The sequence below is a fragment of the Amblyomma mixtum genome, chromosome 2 (assembly GCF_055824585.1).
Source record: "Amblyomma mixtum isolate Tamu chromosome 2, ASM5582458v1, whole genome shotgun sequence".
In the NCBI taxonomy this organism is placed as follows: domain Eukaryota; kingdom Metazoa; phylum Arthropoda; class Arachnida; order Ixodida; family Ixodidae; genus Amblyomma; species Amblyomma mixtum.
The window spans coordinates 223103662-223122545 of NC_143013.1; the positions used below are offsets into that span (position 1 = coordinate 223103662).

At 42.9% G+C, this 18884-nt stretch overlaps 2 protein-coding genes across 2 annotated transcripts in view; one reads left to right on the plus strand and one right to left on the minus strand.

Moving 5' to 3' along the window:
• The window catches only part of LOC149362718 (uncharacterized), a 143477-nt gene extending 141303 nt beyond the window's left edge, over positions 1 to 2174 (plus strand). Inside the window, exon 2 of the mRNA XM_089573187.1 lies at positions 1959 to 2174. Within this exon, the coding sequence (XP_089429313.1) occupies positions 1959 to 2125 (167 nt within the window). The 3' untranslated portion in view covers positions 2126 to 2174. The remainder of the gene's footprint in view (positions 1 to 1958) is intronic.
• LOC149362722 (putative RNA-binding protein 19) overlaps positions 1 to 18884 on the minus strand; it is a 93633-nt gene that overhangs the window by 74283 nt on the left and 466 nt on the right. Inside the window, exons 3-15 of the mRNA XM_089573186.1 lie at positions 17169 to 17279; positions 14264 to 14317; positions 13353 to 13545; positions 12496 to 12527; positions 10508 to 10567; positions 9026 to 9094; positions 8499 to 8565; positions 7277 to 7348; positions 4769 to 4833; positions 3544 to 3582; positions 3230 to 3305; positions 2144 to 2274; positions 396 to 462 (exon numbers count right to left, since the gene is read on the minus strand). Coding sequence (XP_089429312.1) covers positions 396 to 462; positions 2144 to 2274; positions 3230 to 3305; positions 3544 to 3582; positions 4769 to 4833; positions 7277 to 7348; positions 8499 to 8565; positions 9026 to 9094; positions 10508 to 10567; positions 12496 to 12527; positions 13353 to 13545; positions 14264 to 14317; positions 17169 to 17279 — 1036 coding nt within the window. The remainder of the gene's footprint in view (positions 1 to 395; positions 463 to 2143; positions 2275 to 3229; positions 3306 to 3543; positions 3583 to 4768; positions 4834 to 7276; positions 7349 to 8498; positions 8566 to 9025; positions 9095 to 10507; positions 10568 to 12495; positions 12528 to 13352; positions 13546 to 14263; positions 14318 to 17168; positions 17280 to 18884) is intronic.

An 18884-nucleotide genomic window follows, 5' to 3' on the forward strand; every position in this document is an offset into this window, starting at 1 on the left:
TCTGAACTTTAAAAGCGCTCATTTCCAGCAGCGCAGCTAACGTGAAGCGATGAAAAGAAGTTCTGAAAAACAGAACATATAGACATGAGTCCTCTCTCAATACGATAAACCAAGAAAAGGTGAATTTCTTCTTCCGCATCTGTCTGGCTTTCCAGGGACATAATGTTATGTGGCGGCCAGCCGAAGAATGAGGCGTGATGAACGATGGACAAGAGATGATTTAATGGCCGCTGGCCTAGCGCGAGCGCTCCGTCCCGCGCCACTGCCAGCTTCGTCTTCTTCGTAACAGTATATCATCCAGGCTGCGTAAATAAAGCACATGTGTGTTGTGCACGCATGCACGTGTGCACATCACATACACATAACAGCACAAACAGCACACACACAGAACTCACCTGGACCTTCCCCATCCTCTTGCTCCGACTTCTTGGCCTTGGCTGGCAATAGGTGGAGGAGTCTCCCCTGTTCAGACACAACCCTATTATGACACTACACCTTACAACTGCACACTCAGCAAAACAATACATGCCATAAGCAAAGTCACATAAAACCAGCACAGAAACAACACTTTAGCTGTAGGGTTGTATATTGCCGATTATAAGTTGACTAAGATTATACGTCAAACCCAAAATCAGGAGCCCCTCTGGGCGAAAAAAAGTTTGACTTCGAATATAGGCCAACACAGCCTTACCCTGCAGCGCTACCTCGCCAATAGGGTTTTCAGAACATTTATTTGCCCACGAGACATCTCTTGTGACTCGTTGCTTGTAGGTAGGATGCAGACTCTCTTCAAAAGATAAATACACCATAATGTTACTGGCGCACAGCATCTTGGCGTGCTACCAATATGTGGAACAATAAGTAGTGACCAGATATATATGTCGACATCACGACTGCACATACAGGTCGACTCTGATTATAAGTTCACCCTTCAACTCTGAAAGCTCATTTTTAGAAAAAAAAAAAAATGCCAACTTATAATCGGCAATATACAGCAACTATCTCAGCAAGTCCGCAAAAGAAAGTCTGCACACGTGGCAGGCTCTCTTTTCCATCTCTTCCTTGTTTTTTGTAAAACCTAGATGCTTCCTTTTACCACTCCTTGTGGAGAAAGTGAAAGCCACTGAGGTTTTAACACTGATGTATGCCCACAATAAAAAGCAGCAAAGTCTGTGGCACCTGCATGTGTTTGGTGTTACTTAGTCTCACGTCTGCGGATATTTGTCCTAAACAAAACCTGCTGCCGCAGCCCTAATGTGCATCGTGAAGGTCACGCTGTCGCCAGTTGCAGTAAGTGAGCACTTGTTGTAAATGGTGCCATTACAAGAGGACCCGAATGCCCAACCTAGCAGACCAGTTCCTCTTGGCGCCCCAAGCAGCAAGATCTGTCATTCATGCTTCTTCATCCGATTTCCCCGCCAGTCATGTGCTCACAGGGGTTCTCAGCGTTACACACATAGACTTAGATGATGCCACTCGAGAGATTAAAACGTCTACAAGATGTCCGACAATAACAAGCTATGAGGCTCATTCGAAGGCTCCATCTGCAGCTTTCCAGGCTGCTATTTCTCAAAATGTGCACTAAAGTGGTCCCTTCTCCCTCCTTCTGCCCTTCCCCATCACCCCACTTTGAAATGAACCGCTTATACACCGTTTCATACATAGCAGGCAACGCTGCGGAGGTTGCTGAAGTAGTGCGTCCGCAAAACCATATTACTCCGCCACGCCATCATTCGTTCTTCTCGAAACTCCTGTCAGTGTTTGGACGAAAACAAAAAGTGGTATAAAACGATGCGGTAGCACTGAAAATCACCGTCGAAGCTGTCAGGCGCTGAGTGTGCGGGCTCTCTGGTCATAATTTTCACGGAGTGGGAACTACTTTTTGGGCGCGGATTGAGTAGGAGCGATTCGTCCAACCAACTGCGTATCATACCGCCACGTGTACTTTTTCTTTTCAGGTCTCGACGAGTCGCAGGACGAAAATGTAGTACGAGGTAAAGAGAAGTCCAGGAGGTGCCAGTCGCAGCACGTAAGATTTGTCACAACGAAATATACTTGTGTTCGCTTTGGTTTTGTGGCAAACTATTTTTTGCGCGCGGACTTAGCCTGCGCGAACATAGTATAGTTTGTGCTAATCACCCACCTGAAGCATCTGGCCGTCCAGCTCGGTGAAAGCCTTGATGGCATGCTCAGGAAAGAGGAAGCTGACGAACGCGAAGCCCTTGGGCTTGCGCGTCACTCGGTCGATGGACAGGTGCACCTCTTCAAGGGGCCCTGCACAATGGCACCGTCAGCCATGCTCAGTTAGCAGTATTCGAGGGGATAAAACTAGTATCATGGGCACATGCTGCTCTAGCCCAAACTCTGCTTAGTGAACACTAAGACCATGTTCCCTTATGAGATTACTTTACTTTGCCTTTGTCTTAATGGGTCAGTGATGTGCCTGTATTAGTTCACATTTCCCTCATCCCCACCGTCACACATTATACCGTTCTTTTTTTTTCCCCTTTCCCTTCCCTAGTGCAGCAGCGTGGCAGGCCCGGTGACCACCACTTCAGCCAGTGCCTCCTCGAGTGCAGTGCTTGCGGTGTCGGCAGTCTGTCTGGCCTCCTGACCCTCTCCCATTGCCTTTCCCACGTGGGTTAATAGTTTAGCACCGCCTCGTGTCCATGATGCCAAACTACCCTCTAACAGACAATTCCACCAGGTCTGGGGAGATCTTGTGCGCATTTTCTTTCGACGGAAGTGTTTTTTGAACAATCACGAAAAACTATCTGTATCAATAATATCTACTGACAATAATGCTAGAGAAGTAATGCTTACGGGGTAGGGTAATAGTCTCGGATTACCACATGGTCCCTCAGTGAAACAGACAGACAATCGCAATACTGTGGGTACAATGCTGCAGGCACTGTACTCAAGGAGGCACTCACTCAGCCTGACCTCTCTGCCTTTCCTTGTAAGTAGACTCTTTAGCACTGGGTAAGCAATACACTATACAGGAGAGGCAAATGCAATAGCTACTCAAGCAGCTTGCTTTTTGCACCACAGCAGATTTATAACAATGCTCCAACACAGTATGCCCAAAACATAGCCAAGTCCCTTCGGCTAGAAGTGTTTACAACACACACTGCTCCAAGGCGTTCTTTCATTGAAAAGATGCACAAAATAGAAATTAGAGAGGGAGACAGGAGGAAAATAATAATAATAAAAAAAAACTGAGGCATACCGTATTTCTTGAACAGTGCCTCCAGTTCATCCTCCGTGATGGTGTAGGACAGGTTTCGAATGAAGATCCGCCCTGTCTGCAAATAAAATTGTAGCACCTCAGACATGAAATCATCAAACTGTCTCATCTTTTTTTTTAACTTTACTATTCCTTTTCCTTCCCGCGAAAACCAGCTGCGCCAAGATACAATTCTCTCGGCGACATAAAGTGCTGTACATACCCCAAATATGTGGTAACAAGGCTACAGAGGAATTGAAACGTTCGACTGTAACGGAAGAATGCAAGATGAAATTCAACGAGAGGTGTCAGCTTACATCTGCCAGTGACTCCTGTGGGTTTCCCAGGTCTTCGAACTGCAAGCCGCCAAAAAAAACAAACAAAATGAGGCTTTCAAAGCAAACCGAGCAAAAGCGTGCAAAGCAATTAAACTGTCACAAGAGTAACTGTGCACACATAAACAAGGTTATGATGCGTACACAACAAGTGCACTCTTGATTGAATTTTATTTGAAAAAGCAATATTTTTTTATATTCTTCAAATTACCACTATAGTCCATGATGGTGGTGGGTATAAAAAAAGGCACGTTTTCCGAACAAAATTCAGTAGCAAGTCTGTACTTTTGCGTACCCTTCACGTCCTTCTTTGTGTGTGCGCAGTCACCTATGTGACAATGACTGACCGACTCGCTCAACAGTCTGCTCACTTAAACTATAATTAAACAGCACTCTTATTCCTTCCCTTTGTAAAAAAGAAAACAATGGACGGTAATTTATAATAAAAACAAAAAGGCCAAAGGATCCCCAGCCATTGTGCTAACAAATGTGTTTAAAAATCTATTAACAGATAACACAATCCATTTTGTAGGTTTGCAGGGGTTTAACGTCCCAAAGCGACTCAGGCTATGAGGAATGCCGTAGTGAAGGGCTCCGGCAATATCGACCACCTGGGGTTCTTTAACATGCACTGACATCGCACAGTACGTGGGCCTCTAGAATTTTGCCTCCATAGAAATTCGACCGCCATGGCCGGGATCGAACCCGCGTTTTTCGGGTCAACAGCCGGGCACCATAACCACTGAGCCACCGCGGCGGCACTAAAACAATCTATTGTATCCAAGGTTTGCTTAATAAAAATTTGCTTAATAGGAAAAAATTTGGCTTTAGCTCCATCTGCGTGATATGAGTCAGGATTGGCTTCCTTAGTTGATATATTCGTAAAACTCGACTGCACTGAACCTTGACTAAGTCGAGTTTTGCGAACATATCAGATAAAGAAGCTAATTCTGACTCAAATCATGTAGATGGAGCTAAAGCTAAACTTTTTTCCTATTAAGCAAAACTTTCAAGCTGACAAAGTAGCCTGTTGCTTCCCCAAACTTTCTCTGGCATGGAAATTGCCAAAAAGAAGACAACAGGAGTGAGATACTACTGCACAGGCATAGCTATTAGTGGCAGCCATGGCACAACACACGCGGCTGTCCCAGTAGACATTCAGGGCCTGCTTTGTATATGAGAGCTTATTACTGTCATGCAGGCTTACCTGCCGCCACTTTTTTTCAGGAGCAACTTGCTTGGTGTACTTTGTGACGTCCAGTCGGTGGCCAGCTGAAAGCGAACGGAAACAAGCGATGGACAAATGAAGACCTTTCAGAAAAACACAACTGAAACACCAGAAGTTCCTTCCTACTGTTGGCACGCAGCGCGCCGACTTGACAACTCTCAGAGGTAGCCGACAGCACATCATACCACACAAGCAGCTGTGACACTTGACTTTTCCATATCAAAGAAGCCAGGTTTGGGCACAATAAGTGATAGTTAAGGACAGGGGGCACTACAAAAATACACATCATACTTTTAAGGGGAGGCACGGGTCTTGAGATGATCAAAAAATGCAAAACTTTAGATGTTGCGAAAACGGCACATTCGAGATCAATACACTGTAAAGTTCCTGCCTAAAACGTTACAAGGTCTAAATTCGTCCTTCAACTACTAAAATATCTATATATTGCACACCTACGAAGTCTGGAAATGGCAATTTCGGAGCAAAATGCGGAAGGACTTCGTGCCCATCACTTCCCATGACTGTGTCCCCGATGGGTACCAACTTGGCTTTGTTTCAAAGATGGGCCCCTTCCCCGCTACCTGGTATTAATCGCTGCTGTGAAATATTTTTGGAATGTCGACATTCCGCTGTTTTTTGTTTGTTTTTTTAGGCCTCTACAGTAACCTCCGAATGGCTGGCGAGCACACTTCAAATGCGATTTTCTCAGCTTCGTGTTTTTTTGAAAACATGACTAGCCTTACGATAGTTTTTATTAAGTTTTTATGCCGCAATTTCAATTAGTCTTACACCATTCAATTCAGAAAGAACTAACCTGTGGAGCTATGCTGGTTTTGTAAGGCTGACTTAAACATTCCAAATTTTGTGAACCATAATGTCACCTAACTATAGTTCATAATTATGGCGCTTGTACAAAATTTAACATTTTTACACGATGATGTACTTCAACAATATAATTTGCATAGCTCCAGACGGCAGGCGTTTGTCTACAGCACCATTTTAGTCGAGACCAAAAAATATAGAAAGAAAGTGTCTTAATGACGTGTAAGAATTGAACTAATTAGGCTTCAGTTATCTTCCTATAGCACAGGAATTAAGTGAAATATGCTGAAACTAATTATATTTTTGAAAAAAGAAAAAAAAAACACATATACACACCTCATTTAATTATAATATTTACAATAATAAAAATGTTCATTTCAACACCCGCGTATCCCCTTAACTGAGTGGACCCTCCCCCTCTGATTCTAAATAAAAGGGTGCAATGAAATGTTTACATATGTAACAGTAAGAGCACCTTTTAAACCAACCTACAACCAACTGCAATTAGGACCTTAATGCATGTGTTCGGTGCATTTAATAAGCGCAGCAGTCTTTCTGATATTTGCATCAATGCCAGCGTGCTCCACAGTGCAGTTCAGGCACTTATTAAATGCCGCAGAAAAATAGGGCATGAAAGAGCAGGGTCCGACATTGAAAAGCCAAGAGACCTGGCAGTTAACCCATATCTACCTAACATCCTAAATGTAGAGCACTGCCTTTTTCTGCAATAGCTCTAAAAGTTTATTATGTAAAAACTTGCACCCGCTGGCACAGGCTGAAGAACGTGTCAACTTTTCCTGAGCAAGGGTTGTGCTATGTGTGTTCAGTTTTGTGCATTGTGCACACTCAGAAAGTTTTCTAGTGTTTTTCAACATATTTCAAAATTCATTTAGAGAGGATGGCCTGACTGTAGAGCCAATATTGTGAGCTTTCAAATTTGTCACGCCTTCTTGTATTTAGGAAAATTGACGGATGATTTTTCACCAACTCTAAGGCTTCTAGATATTGCTGAGTCGATTGGCAAACAAAACAAGAAGTGTAAAAAAAAGCATGGCTGGTTCTTGTGTTGTATGTTTTAACATGACAGCTGAAAGAAGCTACGACAGTGTGCAAGACTAAATGTGTACAGAAGGAAAAAATGAGTGCTCGACACGAACCCTTACGATGTTCAACAACTCTGTACAAGCCAGTAACTATGCGTACGTCATACAAAATAGAAAAACTTAACTGTAATTGAATGTCAAGAAACAAACTAACTAGCCACAATTTTCATCTTTCTAGGAGCATTAAAACCAAACTCTTTTCTTTAAAAAATGTTGCCCTTTTGCTGCACCAAAATCCCTACCTGACCCATTTAAATCTAAAGCTGTCCTCTGCTCACAATGGGTGAAGAGAGAGTTAAACGTCAACACAAAAAATATTGCTTTAAACTGAAATGAGAGGCACGGTTCTAAACTACCTATTGAGAAGCAAAGACTGCATGACGTTGGCACAGAAACAAAGTATATTTCATGCAGAAAAAGAGCCCTGACAAAGCTCAGGGCACTGTTAGGTCATCCAGTTGCTGACCCCCTACTAGCACACTGTCCCAGTAATAGAGAACCCTAATTTTAAAGGAAAATTTTTGAATTTTTTTTTTTTTCGAATTCTGCACTGCGCACTCACCCATGAAACTGTGGTGCTTGTTGAGGGCCTGTTTCATGTCCTGCTCCTTTTTGAAGCCAAGGTAGGCAATGCCTGGTGGTGGAAATCATAGAGAAAAAAATTCTCTCTCTCACACACACACGCACGCACACAAACACAAACAAACAAACCCATGCGCACGCACATATGCATACTCCGAATAGAGAAACAGAGAAGTGTATTATGTCCTCTGGAGAGCAGATTAAAAGTTTGCTGCTAGTTTTTCCTTTTTCACTGCCAAGAACATAAGTAAATATAAATTACTTTCCTGGAGACATTTTTGATCACCTGGGATAATGAAATCATGTTGGCAGTGTTGAATCTGACAGCATCGCTGAATACATCAACTCCCCATTCCACAAACTGCCTGTTCGGTGTCATCATTCAGAGAACCCCCCCCCCCCCCCCCCAGCCCCCATCTTTTTAATGCAGCTTTTGACTAAACCAAGGAATAACAGGCTTCGAATGACATTTAGTAAAACAAGTTTTTGGGCAAGCTAAACAACTGAAACCAGTTTTCCTAAACTGGTACACTGAAACCTGCTCAATGTCACATTTGAGCACACCAAACTGAAAAACGCAAAAGCGGTTTCAATCAGTAAGAGCACATACTGATGCAGCTGCAACTGATTATGGTTACAATTAGAGTCAAGCTGTCACAATTTGCCTTAAGAACATGTACAGGGATCTTAGTGTATGCCTTAGAAGCATGCACTAAGCATGCACTCTCCCAGATGACGTTCTTTTGCTAACTAAATTTAGCTTCTCTAGCACAAGTTTTCAATGCAATTTTATATTATGAATTTCGGCTATATAGAAACATTTTAGGATTTTTAACCAGTTCACTATAACGAGGTTTCACTCTGTTTGCAAATGCCTAAAAATGAGGCGACTACTAGCTAATGTCACACTTATGGCACCTAGATCACTTTTAGCGCATCCTGGAGACTTATACGTCCGCCAGGTACAAGTCTTCTTCACTGTGGGCACAGCTAATTCTGTGTGCTCATTTTAAATATTGTAGCAAAATTCTTTCTGCAAGGTGACGTGATGGATTGCTCATATAACATACTGTAAAATGAGCTCTCTTGTTTTTGAAAGACTTGCACAGACACTTTTTCCACAAAGAAAAAAGAACTAGCAAGGAGGGAATACAAGAACAGGTCTGCCCACAAGTTTAGATGCACTGCATAAATCTGCTCACCTTTGACCCTTGGTGGAAGCCTCAGGCTTGCCACTTTGGCAGGCTTGAAGAAGTCCTTGATTTGTTTCTAGCAAGCACACAACAAGGAAAAAAAGCATCCAAAACATCAGCTAATGAAGAAAATGAACGCAAAGTACCAGTCGAGTAAAAAGTTTTTATGCAGGGCTTTACCGATACACAACAAAAAAGCTGGGTTTTGACAAAGGGCATTCATGTTTGTTTGCATTTTGCGTAGCACCCTGGCTCAATCGTCAGAAAATAAACCTGAACTGACATCATGACAGAAACTGAAAAGCAAAAGTATAAACTAAAATGCTGAAACATTGCATCCCACCAACCAACTTGGCTTGACTGTTAACATGCAAACCACAACAATGCCAAGGGATAAAAACAGAAGAGCAAAAAGTAAGAGCCGAAAGGTTGCAACAGTGCAATATACCAATTAATGGCCTGTGTAGCAACAGGCTTAAGCGGAAAGCATAGCTCAAGGTAACAATCACAATGTGCACTCTTATCGGGACACCCACCTTTTTACAGCTGTAAGGCAAGCCCTTGACTTTTAATGTGAAGGAAAATTCCTGCACCGGAAGCTTGGGCTGCAAGCATTAACACAAAGCAAAGAAAAAAAATATGTTATAACAGCACCGAAAAAGCTCACTCCTGATGAGAAAATTTCATGCATTCGCCACAAATGGTTCAAACCATTTTGATCAACGACACACAAGCCCAAATGAAAAATTTCGTGGACATTAAAAGTCACTGCTTATTATCACCACCATGCTTTTAAAACACTTCTGACTTACAACCTGAACTGTGTGTTAGCAGGGGCAGCATTAGCCACTTGTGGAGGGGACGTGAGCAGCGTCCCACATATCTTAAATATAAAAGCTGCCACTCTTCATTTTACGAGCCACTTTTGCCTGCCCAGCACTGTGCCAGAACTGCAGGTGAAATCAGCATGTTCAACCTGTATTGAGGGCCGTCTTATTGCATTCCACTTTCTGAACCCGACGCAAGCACAACTCAAGAAAACAGCAGCTTTTCACCGTCAAAGCATCCCCTTCCAGCCAACAGCATCGGCCGATTCTCATGAACTTGCTAACGTGACAATACAAGAGGGGACTAACCCGGACATCTTCCCTGTCCTGCACTGTCACGCTAACAGGTTCATGAGAACTGGCCGACGCGATAGGCTGGAAGGGGTCCTTTGACGGGGAAAAGCCGCTGCGGTCTTGAGTTGTATCCAACTACAGGATATCTCGCCATGGTTAACACTTGTGTGTAAGAGCTTCTTCCTCCAAGTGGTTGTCTGTAGGATGTCCATGTCAGAAACACTCGTAGACCAAGTGTCAGTGAAAAACACCTATTTGACGAGTGCAGCATATAACTAGAATGTAGAGAGTGCATGAGGCACTTATGTGGTGTTAAGTTTTCAGTGCGGATCATTACTGATTTTTGTAGCCAAGCAAACTAAGTAAGTCAACAAAATTGCATTCAGTGAGAAAAATCTGGCCATGCAATGGCAAGACTAACCAGATGACAAGACTAATGTCGCCATCTGCAGGAGGGGGAAAAAAAAAACAAGCCCTGTATTAAATAGAAGCAGGGTTAATATCTCACATAGCAGAGGGCAATGGCAACAGTGACCTGGACTGACTTACTTCTCGTAGCTGGGTTCACGACCTACAGTTTAGCCATTGATTTTTAATAACTCAGGTGAGTAACACTGCAAAACTGGCCATTAAGCACATCTGTGTGCAAAATCCAATTTCTGAGTCGAATGCAAGAATAAGCATGCCATAGTTACATCCGAAGTCTTTATAAAGCTATCAGCGCAAATATTCCAGTTTCTGCACCAATGACCCCCAAGAGAATGCAGAAGCTTAACATTACCACAGAGAAAGCGCCACTGTGGCAATGTTTCCCGCCAAGAAAAAACTATCAAAAAAACAAGCACTAGGACATCACGTAGCCACAACTTGGCTTGTACACGTGACGCATGTTCCCACCTTTGGTTTTTGCTGTGGAACCTGCTGCGGAACCCGTTGCTTCACACTCTTCTGTACTGTCTGGAGAACAAAAAGACAGTAGCACAGCACAAAGGTGCTCTCCTGAGTCTCTTTTCCTCAGAAAAGCAGGCGCAAAATACACCATTTTTATCAAACAGAGAACGCCAATAATAGCCAACGTTTGCCAGCCCTCAAAGAAGATTAATGTTGCCTCTCAAATTGGCAGCAAGAGCTCAACTTCACATATCGGTCATCAGTTAACGCTTAGTGTGCAGATTTCCGGTGTCGCAGCTTTTTTTCCTGAGCATGGGTCACCACCGTCCCGCACATGTGTTGTTCACTGCCTTTCTCATCTCTAGTTGTTGGCAATAATGAACCCATAGCAGCAGCAGCAAATCGGAACCATGTGCACAAATGCATTGACCTAGCTCGCATGTGTCGGAGGGTTCCCGCAGCAACACAAGCAGACTGCTTTCATGGATACTGTAAGTGTGCCCGTGACCATAGAGTTTCTCGATACTTCCTAGAGAAAGGTGGCGCCACCGTTTATGCGAGTTTCTTAAAGAGCGCTGCATACACTGCGGGAATACTGGGAAGATGAGGTTTCGTATTCGGTATGGCTAGAGCTGGGCCAAAAACATGGATTCTGCCTCTGAATCCGCACATGCTCCATGACACTCTCGTCTGCGCGCAGGTGAAATTGTTTTAATATAGTGTGCTTTTCACTTCCTCAAAGATTTCAACGAAAGTGTTAGGCTGTATCGAAACTTTCACAGTATTTCTTCGGCACTGGCTGCGAGAAAAGTCGCATTGTTACGGCTAAACTCATGTTTCATGCTCAACAATAGCCAAGCCAAATATCAAATTTTATCCTCCCAGAATTCCTGCGCATCTCCCTGGTAGGTGGAGTGTAATGTCACTCGCTTTTCCTCTAGGTTATACTGAGTTATACTAGGTTATACTGAACCCATGATGTTGTGGCTGCAGCGGATTAGTGTCTGGTGGCCTCTCACTCATCATGACATCACCATAGTCTTGACATATACCAGGGGTGGCCAGACAGGCATATTAAAAGAGCCATCTTTTTAGTGAAGAGCCACAACATAAACGGGGGTGTGGTTATTTTTCTTTTATTCTTGCAACAAAGCTGGCGGTAACAGTGAATGCCACTCATGCAGCGATTGCTCACTGTGCCTCTGCATTGTGATGCGGCATTCGTGAAGCAAGCACCTCTTCTAGAATATAAGGGAAGCTGTCTTTAGAGACAGAAATTGAAGGGGGGGTACAGATGACAGAAAGTCGCGAGCCACACTTGGACCCACGAAGAGTCGCATGCGGCTTGTGAGCCGCAGTCTGGCCACCCTTGACATATACTGTTTAGAAAAATATAGCTCCAAAAACTATCATTATGCACTGATCAATCGGCCTGAAAATTTAAAAAAGAAGGGGCTTTTTAAAAATTAACAATAAATATCCAGTTCCGTTCCACGAACCCCTAATTCAAGCAAATGCCCAAAACCATTCATTATACACATTAAACACGTTTACCAGCAATCTTCAAACCCATTTAATAGTCTCTTTAACTACTTCTTTCTAATGCTACAGCACAAGGCTCCATTGCAAACCAGCACGAAAGACTTGTGCTGGGTAAACAATCTAGCCATGCAGTTGGAAAAGATTTGAGAAATTGAACAAAGCAATGCATTCAACAACAGTAAAATTCTTTTATAAGTGTTTCTACAAGTGAGCCACAGACTCAATCAGCTGTGCTCTGTGGTTCACCAAGCTTCCTCGTTGATGCAAGCAACACCTGCCAGACATGCCCTATGCCGTCTCTACAGGTCAAAGCATGGGCCATTCTGAGATGCCATGACTGCTGTGACATGCACTTTCTCATTACAAAACAGGAAGCGTAGTCAATAAAAGCCTATTGCAGTATACATTCAGCCTGTCAGCAACCCTGACCAGCCTTAAGAAACCCAGCTTACCTTACTGTCGTCGGGGCCCTCATCAGAACCACCTGGGGGATAGAGACAGGAAACAGGGAAACGTGTGTTACTCCTGAAAGTGGTCTGCATAAACCGAGTGCTGCCCTGAAAGCGAGACCTGATGTACAAAATGCATGCACTGTGCAGTATAGCGATATTACTCGCAAATATACCTAGAATCAGCACATAATGCCAGAAAAGTGCCTTCATATGTCAAAGAACATAACAAATGTTTCAATAAGCTTGACCTTTTCATACTGCATCCGTTCCATATACAGTAGTACCTGTGACTACAGACAGCCTTATGGTGCTACGGACACTCCGATTTTGATAAACAACATTTCAGAAACAATGAAAGAGAGGATATCTCATAGCTACAGCGCGAGAGACAGGACAAGAGAGGATGACAGAACACAGCGCTATGTTCTGTCGTCCTCTCTAGTCCGATCTCTCGCGCTGTAGCTATGGAAGATCGTCACCAACTCGCCCAAAAGTATGCTTTATCGGAAGAAAGGAGTCACATAGCCACACTCACACGTAACTGCAGTCACAGCCATCGGGGAAACCAATGAGCCAACAGCTGATAGTATACTGATAAACGGCACAACATTCAATACCTGTTATCAACATGTGGTTGCCCAAAGGACATACACCTCTTTATTTATTCAAGATATCGACAGCATGCTAACACACTTGTTTCCCGCCTTTTCGGTAAAGGACACTTCTAGGGTCTCCCTCTCAGACCTCATGCCAGCTTTCCTTAACATATCTGGCCATTACAGGACTGCACAGCGAACAATTTTACAAGGAAGAGCGCTTCAGTGCTACCCGCACTGAAATGAGGAAAGAGCACCGACCTTCCTCATCATCATCATCATCATCATCCTCTCCCTCCGGCTCTTCTTCCTCCTTGACCTTCCCAGCAGCCTTGCCAGGCTTGGCCTTCTTGGCGTCCCCATCTGAAGGGGCACGAGTGTCGTTGGTCCAGACCGCCTTGTTGTGGGTTCCGTGTACCTGGAGGAACTCCTCAAACTCCTCGTTGCCTTCCAGCTGGAATCGCGCATGTGCAAGAACAGCAGGTTGGATACACTGCCGAGATGAAAACAGCACCGGCTTCAACCATTCAAGTAGTAGTGGAATAGCCTGTACGTTGCTGTGGTGAACACGACAGAATCAGGCAAAGATGACTTTTCCATTTCTGTTTGCGTAATTGGCCACAGCTTATAGAAAGATGCACTCCCACCAAGACACAGATATTAAGTTCAATATAGCGCAGTGGGGCATCCCCTGACAACAGGTATCAAGCGCTGCACCTGAGCCAAGAGCGATATGGAAGACATTTAAAGTGCCACGAGTGAAATTGAAGGCATTTAAAGCCAATCAGCAATATCAGGAATGAAATTAAAATTAGAAACAGAAAGTTAGGTGGCACGGGGATATTCTGGTTGCAGCTGGCTAATTGAAGAGACATGGGAGAGGCCTTTGCCCTGCAGTGGGCGTAGTAAGGCTGATGATGGTGATGATGAGCAAATAGGTGCTGCAGTTCTTTTATTAGACTGAATTTTTGTAATATTTACCAAGTTAACACAAACATGTTCACAAATGCTTACAATGGTGCAATAAACATACTCACAAATGCTTACATTGGTGCAATCAACAGTGAGCTGCTCTTGCATGAAAAGCAACCCCAATAAGAGCGTACCAATATTTCAAACAAACTGTGAACAGACTATAAGTACCGTGCATAAAAATAAGAAGAAGCACTCACATCTTTCAGAAATGCATCGGCAAAGTTCTCCTTTGGTGGCTGCTCCTTAACTGGCTGCAAGAGAAAAGAAAAAAAAACATCATATCATATCACTAACTGCTGACAACAGATTTTAACGAATAATGAAATAAAGAAGTGTTCTTGCTTTTCCCAAAGAAAAGAGGACTGAGAGCTGTCGCCTTCACAGAGAGGTAAAGAAAAAAAAAAGCTGAAACGACCATCAAAAGATGCTACAAATCCCAGCACTGGCTATATACACATCTCTCTTTACTTATCATTTTGCCTAACACCTGCACACAACCCATCTTAATTGTTATGATAATGATCATTTTTTATTATTATTTCCATGCTCCTCTGCTAGAAGGTGACTGCTCGAGCTTACAGTTTAGGCATATACTACGACCGCAATAACAATGCTGTTTACCCTAATAGAGTTCTCTAAACAACTGCTGCTGTGAACACACCACAAACTTTCTTTTCAAAAAGCGGTCAACTATCGCATGAACCACCGCATGCATGTTATCAACCTTGCAAAACAATTCAGCCGCTGATGGCAGCATGCATTGCAGTGAAGAGCGAGCACAGAACAGTGCCGGGGTATGATGTAGATGCTCAACTTTAAAAATTTTTTCTCAGTTAAAACAAAAAGTGTTCTGATCAAACTTCATAACATACTGTCTTTCATATTTTTATTACGACCACCTCACTATGCAATTTACGGCTAAATATACGGCAAAAAGCACTTTTTTCCAAGTTTAGAATTTTATTTGACACAATTTATGCCCTTTGCGGTCCAAAATGTTCTCTTTTTTTGGTTCCTGCTCCTTCTGGACAATATAGAAAATAGATGTATTGACTGCTATAACAACACATACTACTCTATACAATTCAAAATCGTACAAATTTGTACTCATTTCTACATTTTTTTATTTATAAAGAAATAAACAAAGCTCGTACCAGGTTGCTAAACATTGAGGAGCAATGCCTTCCAATTATCTGAAAAAATTTTGAAGGTGATACGTACAAGATCTGACTTTTCACAAGTTTTTCTGTTACGTTATGTTTTACTGCCAACTGCGAACCAAAATGGCGGCATATACAAATTTTTTTTTTTAATTTATCAAAAACAGGCAAGGAAAGCTTTTACTAGTGATACAATACAGTCAAGCCCGCTTATAACAATATTCAAGTGCCATGGAAATACCATTGTTATAACCAATAATTGTTATAACAGGGTTGTGCCGAAAAAAATAAAAGATGACAAACTTTAGAGAATTTATTGACAGGAAGAACCTGGAGGGATTTGATTGTTCTAATGCCTGTAAAAGCTTGTTAATTCGAACTTCAGGAAACCGGAACAATGTTCACTGATGACCAAAGCACCGCCATCACTGCGCCACCAGGAGCTTTGCGCACCTCCACGTCACAGGAATCATTCTTATGGGAAATTCAAGAAGCATGCAGAACTAAGGCTGCGGTGACAGCTGACAAGAGAAAATAACCGGCGCTGGCTGCATGCACGCGCACTGCACAGACTGATTTGGGGTGTGCGTAGCCAATGCAGCAATGCAGCAGCTCTCCTGACTTGATGACGCCTGCCTCTTTTGCTATCATGGCGTTGCTGCACCAGCTTAGTCCATTGGTCGGCCCCACACGTGCACGCTTTTGTGTTGTAAGCATGGTTTTGATGGTGTTGTTGTAGCATTTCCTTGTTTTTTTTTTTCTATAATGGTTGACACTCAATTACCAGATTTAATTGTCATAACCAATAATGTGCCTTGACAGCATTGCTATAAGCAGTTTATTTTACCATAGAACACATGGCAAAGCTGATGGTGCCATGACTGACCATTGTTATATCCGATATATTGTTATAACCAGTATTGTTATAAGTGGACTTGACTGTAATATGATGGACTATGACTTTTTTGAAAAGAAATCTGATATAGCTGAGAGCAAAGTCAGCTAATAAGCAAAGATAAAGTCCTGAAAGTATAGTCTGTGTATGAAATGGTAAAGCACCCAAGTTAGAAACTGATGGCAAATAAAAACAAAATAGTTTAACTTAGCTCAACACATATTTTAGAGACAAGTGATAGAGGCCCGAATAGCACTGCATCAGATGTAATTCATAAATAAAAAAGAGTAATATATTTATTCAAGTGAATGTGAGATAGACACACAGATCAATAAATCAGCAAAGCGAGGCAGAGACAGAGGAATAAATGCTTAGAGTCCTCATTTTTAAGTAGTGGTCCACCAACGACAAAAGGGACAGTGACCAATAACAATGTCCAGGCCCAATGGTGGTGACAACTCCCATACTGCTGCGGAGGTGTCGATCCGAACCTTGCTCAATTCTGAATGTCTCGAATTGTGATGTTTCTCATTCTACCATTCACTAAAACAACTTTCTTGCTTTCCATAACTAATATATTAACTAAAGTGGTTCTGCGCTCTTACTGATTTCTACCTTCATACATTTGTCTCTCCTTAAAACAACTTCTTGGCTATTATCAAATCCTAAAGCTAATAGGATACTTATCATTCATTCTTATACATCAAGTGTGAGGGACCACATAATTGAGTAAAATATATGTTTTTTGGCGAGCCTGTACCCCACTCGAAGTATGCACTGCATGCTAACAGCTCCAAGCATTTGCCTCAACAACTTCTTAATCTCAAGCACCTTGCCCTGCTTTGAAGAGCTGCAAAGCACATCCATAAGGAACATAAAAAAATTCTTCACTGTCCTGACCAGTTGACAGCGCTTTCAACACTGCTATAATTCCTCTTGCTGAGTGAATAAGGTGGACTGGCACCCAATAAAAGTGATAGCTTCGATAACTAATAATTCAGTAGTATCGACTTTGCACTCTCCATGCTAAATGTGCTCGTAACTGACCTTTGGTTTCTTCTCCTCTGGGTGGAGCCGAAGGTAGGCAGAGCTGTCCGCAGAGTACTTGCTCCATGAACGTGGCTTCTCAGCGCCACCCAGGGGTGCACATATCTCCACCTGGTGGCAAAAAGAGGAAGCAAGGCATGTATATCACAAATGAAAGCGGGAGTTGCGGGCAATGTGTATGAGCACCTGAACAACACATGCTTCGAGCTGACAGGCTAAAGCATGCATACAGGCTTGAAGCCCTTACGCGGCTGCAGAACACGGTGGATGCAGACACCGGAGCACCACAAAACACATTGGACGACTGTCCCGGAAACTCGTTTATTGTCATTTTCTCATTCTCCACCGCTTTTATTAATAAATTACAGCTGCTAATGCATTAAAATGTTTGTGTCGCTGTGCTCTAGTGTCTACATCGGCTGTATTCTGTAGTTGCACAAAAACATCAAGTCTGAATTACACTGAGTGGCCTGCATATCTAACCACTGTTACAGATGCAATAAATGGAGTAATGAGATGCTTGCAGTCGCCGCCATAAAAGTACACTGCTCATGGTCACTTTGCACTTGATCTTAGCAATTACTAAGGTGTGTGAGAGGCCTTTTGTGAGAGGCCTTTGAGGCGTCCGACACCTGGGTAGACTGTTCTTCTTGTCTGGAGATCTGAAGTGTAACAGGCTTCATAACTTTTTTTTTTCTGTTGTCGTGTTTCTGATGGCCACGCTTCTCTCTAGACATTTCCTGTTTAAACGTAAATATTGCACTGCAGCTACATAGAGCTCAAGCCATAAAACGTCTTGTGAGGAAGCCCTCCAGGCTTCTGAAGCAGAATGTCTTGAAGACAACTCTAGGAAGCATCTTGCGTAGCTGCTAAAGGTGTAAAAATCTTTCCTAAGAAGGCATCCGGACATCTTGGCTAGATGTCTTCTAGACAAATATCGAACAGCGTCTTGCAGATATCTATTGTAGCCCAAGATGTCTATGACCATTACAGACGTTTCAAGGTATCTACAAGATATTATGTGCTCAGTGGGCTAGATATTTCAGCATTATGAGTACAGCCGCGAGCATCATGCACAAGTGTAACTCATCAACACATGTTAGCTGACATATGCAATTAGCTGTATTTTTCACCAAGAACTGAAACTGAAACAGTTCTCAAACACCGCAGTCAAACCTCTGCATACTCAACGCGACAAATCGGAACGACGATCGGAACCAGGCATAAATTTGGGGCACTCATTCACAAACAGACAGGCCTTGAATGCATAATGGCATCATTAACAAGACTGTTTTCTTTTTCCCCTGCCAATTTCCTTGCTGTACTGTTCTCATACGAAAAGCAATTTGCGCGAAAATCAGCGACGCCTTTCAAAAGGCTCAGGTTCACCCAATTAATTAGGTAGTGCATCTGTTTTCGATGCTGCCTGCTGCAGCCACATCGGTCATGGTCACACCAGTTGAACTCCTGTGAGGAATCATCAATTAGCAGATTATAACGCAAGGTGAATGCAGTACTATTTTTCCGCATGTAACACATGTTCCTGTATATTATCGGCGATCAGCGGCTGGATCACTGCCTACGACCGCATGAGCATGACGCAGTGCGGCGACAATACGAAACTAAGTCGGCACATTTAATCCGGCAAGCAACACTCCTCCCGATGCTTCAGAAACGATTTCTGCAAATAATGGTATTCACAGCTATTTGAATACC